The 19,785-nt window shown below is 38.9% G+C and overlaps 3 protein-coding genes across 4 annotated transcripts in view; all 3 read left to right on the top strand.

Moving 5' to 3' along the window:
• LOC133556834 (paxillin-like) overlaps nt 1–8,824 on the top strand; it is a 45,456-nt gene extending 36,632 nt beyond the window's left edge. For both annotated transcript variants that reach the window (XM_061907141.1, XM_061907139.1), the window contains 4 exons: nt 2,725–2,898; nt 2,970–3,051; nt 3,128–3,276; nt 4,125–8,824. In XM_061907141.1, coding sequence (XP_061763125.1) covers nt 2,725–2,898; nt 2,970–3,051; nt 3,128–3,276; nt 4,125–4,391 — 672 coding nt within the window. In that variant the 3' untranslated portion in view covers nt 4,392–8,824. The remainder of the gene's footprint in view (nt 1–2,724; nt 2,899–2,969; nt 3,052–3,127; nt 3,277–4,124) is intronic.
• LOC133556840 (cytoplasmic tRNA 2-thiolation protein 1) overlaps nt 1–19,785 on the top strand; it is a 627,421-nt gene that overhangs the window by 45,132 nt on the left and 562,504 nt on the right. The gene's annotated exons all lie outside the window — the stretch shown is intronic.
• The window catches only part of LOC133556846 (E3 ubiquitin-protein ligase RNF181), an 11,528-nt gene continuing 4,070 nt past the window's right edge, over nt 12,328–19,785 (top strand). The window contains exons 1-4 of the mRNA XM_061907161.1: nt 12,328–12,653; nt 14,006–14,142; nt 16,216–16,331; nt 16,399–16,473. Of these exons, the coding sequence (XP_061763145.1) occupies nt 12,568–12,653; nt 14,006–14,142; nt 16,216–16,331; nt 16,399–16,473 (414 nt within the window). The 5' untranslated portion in view covers nt 12,328–12,567. The remainder of the gene's footprint in view (nt 12,654–14,005; nt 14,143–16,215; nt 16,332–16,398; nt 16,474–19,785) is intronic.

Here is a 19,785-nt window from a genome sequence, read left to right as displayed (position 1 = left end):
GGGGAATATGCTGCAAAATAAACCACATTTTCTGGGCCATATAGAAGTGTGATCTCAATAACTGAAGCTGAGCACGCCAATGTTGTGCTTTGGGGAGGTGACAGGGCTGTTTGTATGTATAGATCCATCCATCCATCCATTTTCTACCGCTTATTCCCTTCGGGGTTGCGGGGGGCGCTGGTGCCTATCTCAGCTACAATCAGGCGGAAGGCAGGGTAGATGTTTCATATAATTGATACATTTTCTAAGTTATAACTAAACAGTCTCAATGTTGTTCTCTTTGAGGAAACAATCATAAAATGAAATCAAGGTCAACATTAATCTAAATAAAATAGAGCAGGTAAAGGAATTTAAATATTTGGATGTTATTTTGGACCCTAGGCTAAATATTGATGGCCATATTAAAAAAATGACTAAGACCATAAACAGGAGATATAAAGTGTTTCAGGTGTTGTTTATCTGTTGAAGCTGCACAAGTTTACATGCATGCAGGGATTTTATCTCATGTCTTATTGTGCCATGGTCTGGGGACAGGCCACCAAATGTGTAGTGAAGCCTCTGTTGTCGTTATATAAACACACACTAAAGATATTTGACCAAAAAACCAATGAAGCATCATCACTGCCATAATACCCAAAAAATATAACGTGATGAGTTTTGATTATTACTTTCATTTTTCTAAGCTATTTTTAAGTGTCTTCATGAGTCCGATGTAATGTGTAAAGAAATCCACAGCCACAGATCCACTTTTAACCACTAATATCACAGTTAAAATGAAAGCTTGTTCCCATAGGCACCATAAACTGTTAATAATGTTTAGACAAAAGTGTATATTATATATACTATTATATATATATACAGTATTTATATAGGTGTGTGTGTGTGTGTGTGTGTGTGTATATGATGGGCATATGTGTATTTTGGGTATATGCATTTGTGTATGTATGTGATTATGTGTGTATGTATGTGTGTGTATATATATATATATATATATATATATATATATGTATATGTATATGTGTGTGTGTGTGTATATATATATATATATATATATATGTGTGTGTGTGTATATATATAAATTATATATATGTGTGTGTGTGTATATAATTATATATATATATATATATATATATATATATATATATATGTATATATATATATATATATAAATTGTATATATGTCTGTGTATATATGTGTGTGTACATATGTATATATGTAAGTGTGTGTGAATTTAAATGTATTATATATAGATAATATATAGCATCTATGCAGCAACCACTGAACTGAATTATATTATATATATTATTGTATTATATATTGTAAATATATATTGTATATGTATAGGGGTGGGACCTAATAAGTTTACTTCTTCCCACTCCCTTTTGAGCCAATCTTGACATCTACAAAAGATTAGTCACATGTAATGTTTTCAATGTAGGTGTAAAAAATAATGTATTTATATATTTCTTTTGTATTTTATGTCATTCTCTTGTTTTGTTTGCATGGCTCAAAATAAACCGTTCATTCATTCAAATCCAAAGGTACAGTAGTGAAGGTGCCGGACCACACTTAGTCTGTCTGCATTGTCAGTGAAGACTCACATCTGTGGAAGTCTTTGCTGCTGGACTTAAAGTCACAGTCCAACATTAAACTTTTATCCACAAAACTGAAAAAGTGACTTAAAGAAAATCAGAATTGTGAGCACTAGAACTGGATGTAGTTTGGACAAAAGGGGCCCATTATCTTTAATCTTTATCTTTAATGTATTATTATTTTGTACTTGTTTTAATCTTTTTGTATGTCTTTTTCACTTTTCTTTTAAAGTCTAACCAGGGATGAGGGTTGCAAATTAGCCTTTGGCTAGAAGTCTTATGTTCTTTGACATCGGCAACCTATGTGTCGCAATGTTTTATTGTACTGTCCCTGAATGAAATAAATACATATATACAATAAAAGATAGTATTTAAAAAGATAATAAAATGGTCAAAAAAAATTATTAGTGGACAATTTAGGTAACAGGACTGTGCTGAGATTTTAACCCCCACATTCATAGTTGGCATCATCTAATATACGCAAAAATTAATGAGTGAACGCAGCTTTTGTCCTGCAGTATATCTGAATAATTCAGTTTCCTGGGGCCTTTTTAGAGGGAGTAATGTGTTGCAGTAACAGTATTGAGTTCAAACCCAAGGACAGCATATGTAAAGTGTATTTTTACACTTTACACATGGGGGCGGTTTAGCTCGGTTGGTAGAGCGGCCGTGCCAGCAACTTGAGGGTTGCAGGTTCGATTCCCGCTTCTGCCATTTTAGTCAATGCCGTTGTGTCCTTGGGCAAGACACTTTACCCACCTGCTCCCTAGTGCCACCCACACTGGTTTAATTGTAACTTATATATTGGGTTTCACTATGTAAAGCGCTTTGAGTCGCTAGAGAAAAGCGCTATATAAATATAATTCACTTCACTACTAAATTGTCTGTTTCAAAAAATAAAATAAACAGAAAGTATATTTGAGATAAGTAACTCAAATATTTCAAAGATTTATGAATGGGTTAAATGATTATATCTCATGATTAAGTTACTTTTTTTTCATTGTTTAAGGTAGTTTAGATAGTTTTTACTAAATATGTAATCAGATCCATGACACTTTGCAGAATGAAAAACTCATTTTACAGCTGTTCTTGTGTATTTCTGAGTTCTATGCTGACGTCTGATTGGCGCAGGTTGTAATCGCCATGGGCCGCACGTGGCATCCTGAACACTTTGTGTGCACGCACTGTCAAGAGGAGATCGGCTCCAGAAACTTCTTTGAGCGTGAAGGACAGCCCTACTGTGAGAGAGACTACCACAACCTTTGCTCGCCACGATGCCACTACTGCAACGGGCCCATTCTCAATGTACGTTTTCTTACGACTGCTTTGTTTCTTGGTGACAATGTGATGTATGTCATGTGTTGCATTATTTACAGCAAGTTGTGACCGCGCTGGACAAAACCTGGCATCCCGAACACTTCTTCTGCGCTCAGTGCGGATGCTTTTTCGACCCAGACGGTATTTTGTCAACTGTGTCTCCCCTTAGTTACATTTGTCTGATCTGTGAGTTCTGGTCATGTTCTTCCTCTGGCAGGGTTTCATGAAAAGGATGGAAAGGCATACTGCAGGAAGGATTACTTTGACATGTTTGCACCAAAGTGCGGTGGTTGTGCCAGAGCCATTGTGGAGAACTACATCTCAGCGCTCAACTCCCTTTGGCACCCAGAGTGTTTTGTTTGCCGGGTACGTAGCTGGTGTCTGATAGTCCTACATACAGTATATTGTTAGTGTGAGACTACACTACATACAGTATATTGTTAGTGTGAGACTACACTACATACAGTATATTGTTAGTGTGAGACTACACTACATACAGTATATTGTTAGTGTGAGACTACACTACATACAGTATATTGTTAGTGTGAGACTACACAACATACAGTATATTGTTAGTGTGAGACTACACAACATACAGTATATTGTTAGTGTGAGACTACACTACATACAGTATATTGTTAGTGTGAGACTACACTACATACAGTATATTGTTAGTGTGAGACTACACTACATACAGTATATTGTTAGTGTGAGACTACACTACATACAGTATATTGTTAGTGTGAGACTACACTACATACAGTATATTGTTAGTGTGAGACTACACTACATACAGTATATTGTTAGTGTGAGACTACACTACATACAGTATATTGTTAGTGTGAGACTACACTACATACAGTATATTGTTAGTGTGAGACTACACTACATACAGTATATTGTTAGTGTGAGACTACACTACATACAGTATATTGTTAGTGTGAGACTACACTACATACAGTATATTGTTAGTGTGAGACTACACTACATACAGTATATTGTTAGTGTGAGACTACACTACATACAGTATATTGTTAGTGTGAGACTACACTACATACAGTATATTGTTAGTGTGAGACTACACTACATACAGTATATTGTTAGTGTGAGACTACACTACATACAGTATATTGTTAGTGTGAGACTACACTACATACAGTATATTGTTAGTGTGAGACTACACTACATCTCCACCACTCATCATGTCCTTACAGGAGTGCTTCACGCCATTTGTGAACGGAAGTTTCTTCGAGCACGACGGCCAGCCTTACTGTGAAGTCCACTACCACGAGCACCGCGGCTCTCTGTGCTCCGGCTGTCAGAAGCCCATCACGGGCCGCTGTATCACGGCCATGTCCAAGAAGTTCCACCCGGAACACTTCGTCTGTGCTTTCTGCCTCAAGCAGCTAAACAAAGGCACCTTTAAAGAACAAAACGACAAACCCTACTGCCATGGCTGCTTTGTCAAGCTCTTCAGTTAAGGAGTGCAGGAGCTTCTATACGTGTGGTACTGCACACTCTATTTTGGGTCAGGGTCTAGAAAAGTAAGGTTTAAAGCCTATAATTTGTAACAGAGTAGGTCTTTAGCTTTTTAAGGTGTATGGGTTGAGTACATGTATAGTCTGAACAGGGGTGCCCAAAAGGGCCAAAGTCAAAATGCGCCAATGGGTCACCGTGATTTGAAGTGTGAAACACAAATAGCCTTGATGTCAATTTTTAAAAAAACATTCAATGACGTGTTAGTCTTGTGGAAATGCCAGCAAGGATTATGCAAGCTTTAGGGGTGTCCTGATTGGAGCCTTGAGGATCCGATTTAAAGGTTTGATGGAGAGAAATTAGTCAAAGCAAGAACATTTTGTAGGGATGAAAAACACAAAACATTTTACAATTAACCAGGATTGTCCGAACTTTCTACTGAGGGCCGCAGACTGAAAAACCAAAGGATGTTGGGGCCATTTTGAAAATGTTTCACGTGCAAATGAAGTGAAGTGAATTATATTTATATAGCGCTTTTTCCTCAAGTGACTCAAAGGGCTTTACATAGTGAAACCCAATATCTAAGTTACAATTAAACCAGTGTTGGTGGTATTGGGAGCAGGTGGGTAAAGTGTCTTGCCCAAAGACACAACGGCATTGACTAGGATGGCGGAAGCGGGGATCGAACTTGCAACCCTCAAGTTGCTGGCACGGCCGCTCTACCAACCGAGCTATACCGCCCCTATAATACAATATTTTTTTTTTTCTAAAAATGTTATCAGCGCAGAGCTTATTTCCTGTTACGCCCCTCCCACAGGGAGAAGAAAACAACTATAATAGTATTATATTTATATAAAAATGTTGTAAGGACACCTGTGCATATGTATCCTAATTAACATTAAAGAGAATAACTTTAGATCAACTTACAACAAAAAACTTCATCAACATTTTTTTCAGTCAGAACAGAAAATATTTCAAGTGCATCAATTTGCCTGAAAACAAGTCATCTTATTTAAACTGTAAGCATCTTTTGACCGAATTCATTCATTTAAGCTCAGGACGCAGTATGTTGATGGATGCGGACACGTTTGTTACTGGAGCCTTTGTGTTTGTAAGTAATATGCAACTATAAATATTTATAGTTGTTAACAATTGTGTTTTGGACTGCAACTTTCACTTCAAGACACTCATTACATATGACTAGTTTGTGTGCTGAGCTGCTGTGTAGCTGCTAGCTCATCGTAGCCTGTGACTACCCATATTTACCTTTGCTTGGTGCTTATTGAATGACTTTTTGCAGCTGCTTGTATCGGATATTATACCTGAGATTACTCCTTTCAAGATGATATAATCCCATATTATTATTATTATTATTTTTGCTGGTACCTGATCAGGACACCCCTAGTGAGCTTGAAAAAGGTCAGTATGAACAACGTATCAAATTTGGGAAGCCAAACACAAGAATTCAACAGGCTAGATTTGGCCCCCGGGCCCCTCTTTGGGCACCCCTGGTGTAAACTAGTCTGTGATGCAGATATATCCAGCATATACTGTAAGAACTATGAAACTCATCAAGGATAGTTCGACTTGTGTTTTACTACATACACTCATTACTTCATTTCTGTTGTTGTTTCACTTTTACTTCAGGCGGGGGTGAAAGCATTCTGAAGGCCAAAGTAATCATGAAGTGTGCTTAGTTAACATTCTCACTGGTTGAGCGTGTCAGGAAGTTGACATCAGACCATGGTAGCAGGAAGCAGGTGACCTGATACTGCACAAAAAAACACTCTTTCAGCTGATACTGTTTTTTAAAAAAGTCTTCTCTAATTGTGAGGCCGTAGTTGTGTACAGGCTGACAGCTGATGAGATGAGTGGGAGGAAGGCTAGGAAAAGGCAGAGGGAGCTGGTGTGTTCATGGTGAGAGAGACACTAACCATGAATACCTCCCCAGAATGAAAAGTTGAATGCATGAACAGATTAGATTGGAGCAGAAATGCGTTGAATGAGCAATCAATGACTCTGCCAGCAGAAAACATTTTCTCTTCAGTTCTGCAGACTTATTTGTTAACACCAGCATGTTGGAAACATATTTGATGTGCACAAACGGCAGCGTAACAAAACAATGTTTCTAGTTCCATTATTCATCTCTGCATCTTTTATTTGTATTTGAGAAATTCCAGTATTGCTGTCTCAAACAAGTGAAAGCAGCTCACAGCTTTTATTAATGTTTCACCTGCCAAATCATTCCATATTTTCAGACAAATAGCGAATAAGCGTCATTCAAACCAGTGTAACTTTTCACAGATATTAGGAGTAGGAGGTTGTGGTGATTCCTGCCACCTCTTAATGCTAAGTTTGTACTGTACTGCAATTATTTAAACATGCATTTTTGTACAACTGTAGTTTCAGGCAAGGTAGTGATAGTCTGTGTCGCTTGGTGTGCTTACCGTATTTCCTTCAAATGCCGCCGGGGCGCTAATTCATTTAAAACCTCTTCTCACTCCGGCGCTTACCAAAGGCATGCGGTAAATTTAGGCCCGCGCTTAAGAATTTGAGTGTGATGTAAGGATACCATCATGAAAAGCACATTTAATTAAAAAAAACGTTATTATGGTCTTACCTTTACTTATAAATGAAGTCCATGCGCAGCTCCTTCTGATCAAAAGCATTGATAACTTGTTTATTGAAGTCTTCCTTATCTTTCTTCAGTTTTAAAAGTCTCTCTGTCTCGATGGAGATCTTCCTTTATTACCTCCTGCTTCGATTGAAGGTCCAGTTTAGAAAAGTGTTTTATTTTAGATATGTAATCCTCCATGTTAAAAGTGCAAGCGAGAGGAAAAAATAAACGATCGCTGCTCACTCTTGCTGCTTGTTGTCACTTCTTCTGCAGCCGAGTAGTCGCAAGAAGGATCACTAGCGCCCTCTACCACCAGGAGGCGGGAGTCATTTAATGACTCATATTTGACACACGCAGCTACGGTATATTAATAAAACATAGCTGCTTACTGTTCTTTTTAGCATATTGAACAGCTTGGACCTTAAATCCTACTGAACAGCTCTTAATCTTCTTCCCTTTATGCGATTTCCAATGATTGAAATCAGCCCCCTCCATTTTGAAAATGATGACAGGTGAAGTGTCACTCGTGACGTGACGAGTTTGACCCTGTGGAAATTCTGGACATGCGCTAATAAAAATAATATTTTGCGAAACGAGTTTGACCCGGCAGTAATTCTAGACAGGCGCATACTATATACCCGGCGGCAATTCAAGGAAATACGGTATGCTTGATAACCACTCTAACAATGACAGTGAAAGAAAGTGGTATTGCAACCATGCAGTCAGTCCGAGTCCATGTTGGTGTTGACAGTCATTTGTGTAAAAACCAGCAAGGAAGATGACCACCAGGTTTAGTTCACATGATGGAAGGTGCTTTGGTCTTTCTGTGCAGTGTTTTAAAGCCGTGGTTTGCAAACATTTTTTCACCAACTCAGAAAGGACTTTGCTCTTCAAGTACCACCTAATGGCCAACATTGAAATACAGTAGGTCTAGTGTTCATTACAAGTATATTTAATATTTTGGTCACTGTAACATTACACACATTTTGAACAGTAACACTGTGTATGTGATTATTTGGCATGCCACTAGATCAGGCCTGGACAATTATTTTGACTCTGGTGGCCAAATTTGAAAAAAAAAATGTGTATGGGGGCTGGTATATCTGATTTTCAAGAACACAAATACAAAACCTCACAATAATGTCTGATTGAATGCTAAAAAACTTTATGACAGACCGCCTGAAAAAACGGAATGGGATTTTATGTTTTTTTACTGCGTGAGACACCCAGAATGTCCATGAAAATAAAGAATGTGGGACTGACAATATTAACTATGAAGGATAAAACACTGAATTTTGCCAATATATGAACATCACACCCCCTCTGCATCCACATATTTTACAATCAAGCAAAATGCAACAAACACAGCAAAATATGAACGCGAAGGGTAAAAAAAAACAAAAAACCTACAATCTGATATATGCGATATATCACAAAGCTTTACAACTTTCTTGTAAAAATCTCCTTCCGTGTCTGTCCCTGACACCCACTTTTCAGGTTCTGGAAACACTCTGTGGAAACACTCCCCTCCCACACTGCTTGGTGCCTCGTCTGAGCTGCTGGGACTTAAATGACCATAACTACAAACCCTGTTTCCATCTGGGTTGGGAAATTGTGTTAGATGTAAATATAAACAGAATACAATGATTTGCAAATCCTTTTCAAGCCATATTCAGTTGAATATGCTACAAAGACAACATATTTGATGTTCAAACTCATAAACAATTTTTTTTTGTAAGTAATCATTAACTTTAGAATTTGATGCCAGCAACACGTGACAAAGAAGTTGTGAAAGGTGGCAATAAATACTGATAAAGTTGAGGAATGCTCATCAAACACTTATTTGGAACATCCCACAGGTGTGCAGGCTAATTGGGAACAGGTGGGTGCCATGATCGGCTATAAAAACAGCTTCTCAAAAAATGCTCAGTCTTTCACAAAAAGGATGGGGCGAGGTACACCCCTTTGTCCACAACTGCGTGAGCAAATAGTCAAACAGTTTAAGAACAACCTTTCTCAAAGTGACATTGCAAGAAATTTAGGGATTTCAACATCTACGCTCCATAATATCATCAAAAGGTTCAGAGAATCTGGAGAAATCACTCCACGTAAGCAGCATGGCCGGAAACCAATATTGAATGACCGTCACCTTCCATTCCTTGGACGGCACTGTATCAAAAACCGACATCAATCTCTAAAGGATATCACCACATGGGCTCAGGAACACTTCAGAAAACCACTGTCACTAAATACAGTTGGTCGCTACATCTGTAGGTGCAAGTTAAAGCTCTACTATGCAAAGCGAAAGCCATTTATCAACAACATCCAGAAACGCCGCCGGCTTCTCTGGGCCTGAGATCATCTAAGATGGACTGATGCAAAGTGGAAAAGTGTTCTGTGGTCTGACGAGTCCACATTTCAAATTGTTTTTGGAAATATTTGACATTGTGTCATCTGGACCAAAGCACATGTTACAACAGCGTGGCGTTGTAAAAAAAAAAACAATTTGAAATGAGACGGCGTGGCGCAGTGGGAGAGTGGCCGTGCGCAACCCGAGGGTCCCTGATTAAATCCACACCTAGTACCAACCTCGTCACGTCCATTGTGTCTTTGAGCAAGACACTTCACCCTTGCTCCTGATGGGTGCTGGTTAGCGCCTTGCATGGCAGCTCCTTCCATCAGTGTGTGAATGGGTAAATGTGGAAGTAGTGTCAAAGCGCTTTGAGTACCTTGAAGGTAGAAAAGCGCTATACAAGTACAACCCATTTATTTACTTTCCTGGCCCGCCTGCAGTCCAGACCTGTCTCCCATGGAAAATGTGTGGCGCTTTATGAAGCGTAAAATACGACAGCGGAGACCCCGGACTGTTGAAGGACTGAAGCTCTATATAAAACAAGAATGGGAAAGAATTCCACTTTCAAAGCTTCAACAATTAGTTTCCTCAGTTCCCAAACGTTTATTGAGTGTTGTTAAAAGAAAAGGTGATGTAACAGTGGTGAACATGCCCTTTCCCAACTACTTTGGCACGTGTTGCAGCCATGAAATTCTTAAGTTAATGATTATTTGCAAAAGAAAAATAAAGTTTATAAATTTGAACATCAAATATCTTGTCTTTGTAGCATATTCAACTGAATATGGGGTGAAAAGGATTTGCAAATCATTGTATTCTGTTTATATTTACATCTAACACAATTTTCCAACTCATATGGAAACAGGGTTTGTAATTAGATGACCATAGTAACTAATTAGATGACCATAGTAACTAATTAGATGACCAAAGTAACTAATTAGATGACCATAGTAACTAATTAGATGACCATAGTAACTAATTACATGACCATAGTAACTAATTACATGACCATAGTAACTAGTTAGATGACCATAGTAACTAATTAGATGACCATGGTAACTAATTAGATGACCATAGTAACTAGTTAGATGACCATGGTAACTAATTAGATGACCATAGTAACTAATTAGATGACCATAGTAATTAGTATATCATGCAGATTCCAAGCATTGAAATACTTAGTATAGTTGAAGACTTAGGGTCATTAGAAAAGATGAGTGCACATCATAATGGCAGCTACACTTTCCTTCTTAAACATCTAAAAATATTATTTGAGAATGTCCGGCTGGCCAGATTGAAAAGCTCAATTGCTCAGGTCAAATTGGCCCCGGTCTGCACTAAACAGAGCCCGCGTACCACAGTTTGAGAATCCCTGTTCTAGAGTATTTTCTGTCTCACAGGAGTTCATGCAACAGCTGTCACATTAATTTGTTGGTTATTTAGTCAAAGACATGTCCCCTTTTACATGTTTTGTGTTACTTTTATATCTTTTTCTGTCTCTGTTTTGAATGTCTAAAGGTGTTGTGTCTGTTGTGAGATCTCTCACTAATAGACCGAGCACATGAATAAACTTTTTTTTTTTTTGGTATCAAAATCATTGTCGCGGGCTTTGTTTGTTCAGTAAATAGTAATCATGTTGGTCCAGCGGGAAGGAAAGATCACCAGGTTTGTTGGTCTGCTTAGAAAATGTTTTATCTGTTTAGTAAAGACACAGGTGTCACTCAAGGGACCGAGACCCAATCTAAATTTTATTTCATTTATACGTGGCCTGCCGTGTCATTTAATGTGATATGACGCTGAAGTGATTAATTAACTCTCATCATGTTTTGCTTATGGTGACTATTTATATCCAACTTGGAGAAAGCAAACCACCAAGTTTAAGTAAATAGTGGTATTTCAGTTTGAGCACATGATAAGATAAGGCCCCTTAGTTTGATATTCACAGGTGGATTGGATCACTTCTCGTAGGAAAAGAGCCTCTTATTAGGACTTCGGAATCCGAAAGTGATAGCCCTATCCTTGAGAAGAGACTACCTGTCTAGCTCAAAGCTAACACTTAAGTTATGATTTAAATCAGTTGTGTTGAAGAAACTTTCAGACAAATATCACCTTACATGATCAGGTTGTGTTTTTCTGAATCAGCACACACCCAGGGGCAAGAAGAAGGAATAAAAGACTGTGGTTCGGCCTATCCGGGTTAGGAGAGACTCATTTTTGGACTTGGACTCCTCCAGGTACTGCAGTACTGTATGATGACGCTGGCTTGTAATAAAGCAACTTTTTGTTCAGCGAACCGTCTCCGACGTCTCTTTTGATGCAGCTGCACTGCCGGGGCGCCCTTCTGAAGGTCACAAGACCAGAAATACACTTCACCGCATTAGTTGGTAGAGTGGCCGTGTCAGCAACTTGAGGGTTGCAGGTTCGATTCCCGCTTCAATCATCCTAGTTACTGCTGTTGTGTCCTTGGGCAAGACACTTTACTCACCTGCTCCCAGTGCCACCCACACTGGTTTAAATGTAACTTAGATATTGGGTTTCACTATGTAAAGCGCTTTGAGTCACTAGAGAAAAGCGCTATATAAATATAATTCACTTCACTTCACATTTGATGTGGTCCAACATGACATTTATGTGGCCTGCAAAAAAAGGTTGGACATGATAAAGCACTTCCTGACAAAATACATGTATACTTATTTCAATTTTAACAGACACATGTACCTCATGTTTACTCAAATATTTGATCCTGCAACAAGCAAAGCAAATTATCCATCAATCTGTCCGGGAAATGTATAGTAATCAAACATTTTTTATTATGAAAATTGTGTAACAATGCTAACATGTATTTATATCAATATATAACTGCGGTTATATGCCCTCTACGGACATCACTTCGTCATTGTTCAGAAAATAAAGTTGATGAAAAAAAGTATTTCAAACGAAGAAGAACTCGGGCCCCGTGATTGGAGGAAAATGTTTGTGACGTCACGGAGGGTGACGTACCCGGAAAAATGACAAGGGTCCGTTGTTGACAGCATAGCAACATCTTTGTGGAATCTTCTAGAAAAACAACAACAGGCGCGGCTTGTTATTCTGTAGCCTTTTTTTTTATTCTGTTTTTCTTAATATATAATGATGTGATACTTGTTTACTTGAGTTTTAACGACAGTGCGTGGCAGCTGGCTTTAAAATATCAATAGTTGTAAAAGTGGCGAAGATGTCTTCTTACTTCGACGAACACGACTGCGAGCCCACCAACCCGGAGGAACAATACCGGCAGAACGCACTGCTGGAGCTCGCCAGGTTGCCCACCGACATCCACACCACACTAATACTAATACTAAAGGCCTACTGAAATGAGATGTTCTTTTTTAAACGCGAATAGAAGTTCCTATTCTATGTGTCATACTTGATCATTTCGCGATATTGCCATATTTTTGCTGAAAGGATTTCGTAGAGAACATTGACGATAAAGTTCGCAACTTTTGGTCGCTAATAAAAAAAAGCCTTGCCTGTAAACACAACGTGCGCGTGACGTCACGGGCTGTAGGGCTCCTCACATCTGAACATTGTTTACAATCACGGCCACCAGCAGCTAGAGCGATTCGGACCGAGAAAGCGACGAATTCCCCATTAATTTGAGCGAGGATGAAAGAATTGTGGATGAGGAAATTTGGAGTGAAGGACTAGAAAAAAAAAATAAAAAGGCGACGGCAGTGGGGGCGATTCAGATGTTATTAGACACATTTACTAGGATAATTCTGGAAAATCCCTTATCTGCTTATTGTGTCAATAGTGTTTTAGTGAGATTATAAAGTCATACCTCAAAGTCAGAAGGCTACGTTGACCGCCAGTGGAGGAGCCAAGATTACAGCTGTCTTTTTGACAGCTGCTGCAGGAGGACGCTAACTCCGCTCAAGTTTCCAGTAAGAGCCGACTTAATACCACAATTTTTTCAACCAAAAACTTGCTGGTTGACATGTGGTAGAGAAACATGTTCGCTAAAGCTTCACAACAAACAAAGAAACACCGGCTGCGTTTCAGTTGCTAAAGGCAGCTGCAATCCACCGCTTTCCACCAACAGCATTCTTCTTTATAGTCTCCATTATTAATTGAACAAATTGCTAAAGATTCAGCAACACAGATGTCCAAAATACTGTGTAATTATGCGATGAAAAGAGACTACTTTTAGCCATGACTGATGCTGGGAGAACATGTCCGCTCCAACCAATAACGTCAACATAAGCGTCAACATAAGCGTCATCATTCCGCGACGTTTTCAACAGGATACTTCGCGGGAAATTTAAAATTGCAATTTAGTAAACTAAAGCGGCCGTATTGGCATGTGTTGCAATGTTAATATTTCATCATTGATATATAAACTATCAGACAGGTCGCTAGTAGTGGCTTTCAGTAGGCCTTTAACAACTTTATTAGTGACGCCTCTTCACCTTCACCTGCGTGTGTGTGTGCGCATGTGTGTGTGTGTGTGTGTGCGTGTGCGTGTGCGTGTGTGTGTGTGTGTGTGTGTGTGTGTGTGTGTGTGTGTGTGTGTGTGTGTGTGTGTGTGTGTGTGTGTGTGTGTGTGTGTGTGTGTGTGTGTGTGTGTGTGTGTGTGTGTGTGTGTGTGTGTGTGTGTGTGTGTGTGTGTGAAGGTCACTCATGCAGGGCTTGGACTTGATGGACTCGGGACATTTTGACTCGTCAGACTGGGAGCAGCGTCTTCCTCCCCCGGCTGCCAAAGTCGCTGTGCAGACTCTCCCTGTGGTGCTGCTTTCTCCACAACAAGCAGGTAACACTCATTACAATACGATACATCCATCCATTTTCCTACCGCTTTTTCCCTTTGGAGTCACGGGGGGGGCGCTGGTGCCTATCTCAGCTACAACCGGGCGGAAGGCAGGGTACACCCTGGACAAGTCGCCACCTCATCGCAGGGCCAACACAGATAGACAGACAACATTCACACTCACATTGACACACTAGGGACCATTTAGTGTTGCCAATCAACCTATCCCCAGGTGCATGTCTTTGGAGGTGGGAGGGGCCTATCCCCAGGTGCATGTCTTTGGAGGTGGGAGGGGCCTATCCCCAGGTGCATGTCATTGGAGGTGGGAGGGGCCTATCCCCAGGTGCATGTCTTTGGAGGTGGGAGGGGCTTATCCCCAGGTGCATGTCTTTGGAAGTGGGAGGAAGCCGGAGTACCCGGAGGGAACCCACGCAGTCACGGAGACAACATGCAAACTCCACACAGAAAGATCCCAAGCCCGGGATTGAACTCAGGACTACTCAGGACCTTCGTATTGTGAGGCAGACGCACTAACCCCTCTACCACCGTGCTGCCTACAATACAATAAAATACAATATAATAGGGACAAGCTTTAGAAAATGGATGAATGGATGGAATAGAAAGTACTTTATTGATCCCTGTGAAGAATATAAATACAGTCTATTATACAGCAATATTCACATGTAAATAATATAAATACAGTCTATTATACAGCATTATTCACATGTGAATAATATAAATACAGTCTGTATTATACAGCATTATTCACATGTGAATAATATAAATACAGTCAATTATACAGCATTATTGACATGTGAAAAATATAAATACAGTATTATACAGCATTATTCACATGTGAATAATATAAATACAGTATATTATACAGCATCATTCACATGTGAATAATATAAATACAGTCTGTTATGCAGCATTATTCACATGTGAATAACATAAATACATGAAGTGTTAATATTGATGTAGTGATGGTGTTCCTACTATTGTTGATGAAGTGTTAATATTGATGTAGTGATGGTGTTCTTACTATTGTTGATGAAGTGTTAATATTGGTGTATTGATGGTGCGCCTACTACTGTTGATGAAGTGTTAATGTTGATGTAGTGATGGTGTTCCTACTACTGTTGATGAAGTGTTAATATTGATGTAGTGATGGTGTTCCTACTATTGTTGATGAAGTGTTGATATTGATGTAGTGATGGTGTTCCTACTATTGTTGATGAAGTGTTAATATTGATGTAGTGATGGTGTTCCTACTATTGTTGATGAAGTGTTGATATTGATGTAGTGATGGTGTTCCTACTATTGTTGATGAAGTGTTAATATTGGTGTAGTGATGGTGTTCCTACTATTGTTGATGAAGTGTTAATATTGATGTAGTGATGGTGTTCCTACTATTGTTGATGAAGTGTTGATATTGATGTAGTGATGGTGTTCCTACTATTGTTGATGAAGGGTTATTATTGGTGTAGTGATGGTGTTCCTACTATTGTTGATGAAGTGTTAATATTGATGTAGTGATGGTGTTCCTACTATTGTTGATGAAGTGTTAATATTGATGTATTGATGGTGTTCCTACTATTGTTGATGAAGTGTTAATATTGGTGTATTGATGGTGCTCCTACTACTGTTGATGAAGTGTTAATATTGATGTAGTGATGGTGTTCCTACTATTGTTGATGAAGTGTTAATATTGATGTAGTGATGGTGTTCCTACTACTGTTGATGAAGTGTTAATATTGATGTAGTGATGGTGTTCCTACTACTGTTGATGAAGTGTTAATATTGATGTAGTGATGGTGTTCTTACTATTGTTGATGAAGTGTTAATATTGGTGTATTGATGGTGCGCCTACTACTGTTGATGAAGTGTTAATGTTGATGTAGTGATGGTGTTCCTACTACTGTTGATGAAGTGTTAATATTGATGTAGTGATGGTGTTCCTACTATTGTTGATGAAGTGTTAATATTGATATAGTGATGGTGTTCCTGCTATCTCCCTTTGGTAGCCAAGTCTAAAAGTGTGACAACCAAGCTGGTTTTCCTCTCCTGCGTTGGCAGACAAAGGCTTAAAGTGTCCCGTGTGTCTGCTGGAGTTTGAAGAGCAGGAGGCCGTACGACAAATGCCTTGTAAGCATCTTTTCCACGCCGGATGCATCCTGCCCTGGTTGGGGAAGGTAGGAGGTGTTAGTGACCCTCGTGTTGCAAACATTCTTCTCACACGTGTTTCTTCTTCAAACGTAGACCAACTCCTGTCCGCTGTGTCGCCTTGAACTACCCACTGACAATGAAGAGTACGAAGAGTTCAAGAAAGACAAGGTGGGTGTGACACCAGAACAGTGCTTCTCAAAAAAAGCACCACCTCAGATAAAATATTGTCTTTCCAAGCACCACCATAATGACCCACATTAAAATACCCTAGCATAGCAGGCCTAAATATTATTTAAAAACAAAGCTTTTTAACTTTTCACTGTGACATTACACACAGTTTGACAAGTAACACTGCGTTTGAATTAGGGTTGTACGGTATACCGGTAGTAGTATGGTACCATGATACTAATGAATCATATTCTGTACTATACCACCTCCTAAAAAGTACTGGTCCCCCACCCCCGTCGTCGTCACGTCATGTCATTGTTGCTTTACCAGCAGAGGAGCATGTTGGGCAGCGCACACACACAGAGTACTTAGAAGCAGACACGGTGTGTAGACAGAAAAGGGAGAACGGATGCACTTTGGTGTAAAAAGTCAAGATAAAGGTGAAGTTATAGAACTCAAACGCCCTCAGGGAGGGCTGCTTTGAGACATGGCTAGCTATCTAGCGGCTAACATCCATCCACAGTGTTTTAACTACGTCTCCATGGCGACAAATAAAGTATGTTTCTTACAAGTTACATTATCACTGGAGGACGAGGAATAGCTAAACATGCTTCACTACACACCATAGCTTACCGGTGTCACAATGAAAACAAATGGCTTTGGTGGATATACACCTAACATCCACTGTAATGATACCAAGTACAGGAGCGTATCTAGTCGATACTACTATGATTATTAACTTGATCTTTTTTGACATCACAAAATCTTCTTTCGTTTTTTTAAATTTGTATTATGTTTATAAAGTCAGGAAATATGTCCCTGGACACATGAGGAATTTGAATATGACCAATGTATGATCCTGTAACTACTTGGTATTGGATCGATATCTAAATGTGTGGTATCATCCAAAACTAATGTCAGGTATCAAAGAAGAAAAGAATAAGTGATTATTACATTTGAACAGAAGTGTAGATTGAACATGTTAAAAGAGAAAACTATGTGACACCTACCCTTTACATCAGTATTTCTTAACCATATTATTATTGGTTTATTAGGCATATATTTTATTGTACTATCTTGTTACTATTTGGTATTGGATCGATACCTAAATGTGTGGTATCATCCAAAACTAATGTCAAGTATCAAAGAAGAGAAGAATAAGTGATTATTACAATTGAACAGAAGTGTAGATAGAACATGTTAAAAGAGAAAGTAAGTAGATATTAACAGTAAATGAACAAGTGGATTAATAATACATTTCCTACCACTTGTCCAAATAATAGGTGTATAAATGACACAATATGTTACTGCATATGTCATCAGACTAATTAGGAGTTTTTGTTTGTTTACTTACTACTAAAAGACAAGTTGTCTAGTATGTTCAACATTTTATTTAAGGACTAAATGACAATAATAAACATGTTTCATGTACCCTAAGATTTTTTTTTTAACATAAAGATAAAAAATGTTGCCATTTTTTGTGGTCCCCTTTATTTAGAAAAGAACCGAAAAGTATCGAACGACATTTTGGTAACAAAATATTGGTATTGGGAAAATGCTAGTTTGAATGTAGGAAAATAAAACACTGTACTTTAATCAAGTGATTCTTTGGCACACCACTAGATCAGGCCTGGGCAGTTATTTTACTCAGGGGGCCACATTTGGATAAAAAAGTGTGTCTGGGGGCCAGTATATCTATTTTTAGGAAAAATAATACAAAACCTTACAATAATGATTGGAAGCTAAAAACGTTATGACAGACCGCCTTAAAAAACAGAATGGAATTTTACATTTTTTTACTGAATGAGACACCCAGAATGTACATGACAATAAAGAATGTGGGATTTACAATATTAACTATGAATGATAAAAAACTGAATATTGACAACATTTTAAAATCAACCAAAACGTAAGCAAAATGCAACAAACATAGTGAAACAATCCCCACCTACAATCTGAGATACTTCATAGTGACCAAAGTAACTAATTAAATGACCATAGTTAACTAGTATATGATGGTGATTCCAACCATTGAAAGACTTAGTATAGTTGAATACTTAGGGTCATTAGAAAACATGAGTGCACATCATAATGGCAGCTACACTTTCCATCTTATACATCGAAAACAATTATTTGGGAATGTCCGGCGGGCCCATACTTGCCAACCTTGACACCTCCGGCTTCGGGAGGTGGGGGTGTCGGCGTGGTTGTGGGCGTGGTTAAGAGGGGAGGAGTATATTTACAGCTGTTGTGTGTGCAGTTGTGCACTGCACTCTCTAAAAGCCGTAGATGTTATCGTCACATATGCATTATTGATTGATTGATTGATTGAAATATTTATTAGTAGATTGCACAGTTCAGTACATATTCCGTACAATTGACCACTAAATGGTAACACCCCAATAAGTTTTTCAACTTGTTTAAGTCCATGTTAATCAATTCATGGTACAAATATATACTATCAGCATTATACAGTCATCACAGAAGTTAATCATCATAGTATATACATTCAATTATTTACATTATTTACAATACAGGGGGTGGAATGAGGAGCTTTGCTTTATATCAGTACTTCAGTCATCAACAATTGCATCAACAGAGAAATGGACATTGAAACAGTTTAGGTGTGACTTAGTAGGATATGTACAGCCAGCAGAGAACATAGTGAGTTCACATAGCAGAAGAACAAGTATATACATTAGAAATACATTTGATTATTTACATTAGGTTATTTACAATCCGTGGAGATGGGATGTGAATGGAAGAGGATTAGTAAAGGGTTGAAGTTGTCTGGAGGTGTTGTGGTGCATGTACAGTAGATGGCATTATTGTCCTGTTTAAGAGTGTCACAACATTGCTGTTTACGGCAGACAAACTGCTTTACGGTAGACGAAAATGTGACTGCTGTTGTTGTGTGTTGTTACTGCGCTGGGAGTACGTTAATGAAACTGCCTAACAATAAACCCACATAAGAAACCAAGAACTCGCCCTCGATCATTCTACAGTTACAACATCATTGGGCAGACACGCTGTTTATACTCTGGGAAAGCGGACGTGAAAACAGGCTGTCCTCACTCAGGTCCGCGTGGAGTTGGAGGGGGCGTGGCCTCCAGGTCCGCCTGAATTTCGGGAGATTTTCGGAAGAAAATTTGTCCCGGGAGATTTTTGGGAGAGGCGCTGAATTTCAGGAGTCTGACGGAAAATCCGGGAGGGTTGGCAAGTGTTGGCGGGCCGGATTGAAAAGCTCAACGGGCCGCTTGTGGCCCCCGGGCCTTAATTTGCCCAGATCTGCACTAGACCTATCCCACATAG

The sequence above is a fragment of the Nerophis ophidion genome, linkage group LG07 (assembly GCF_033978795.1).
Source record: "Nerophis ophidion isolate RoL-2023_Sa linkage group LG07, RoL_Noph_v1.0, whole genome shotgun sequence".
Taxonomy (NCBI): Eukaryota; Metazoa; Chordata; class Actinopteri; order Syngnathiformes; family Syngnathidae; genus Nerophis; species Nerophis ophidion.
This window is presented reverse-complemented; position numbering and strand designations above follow the sequence as displayed.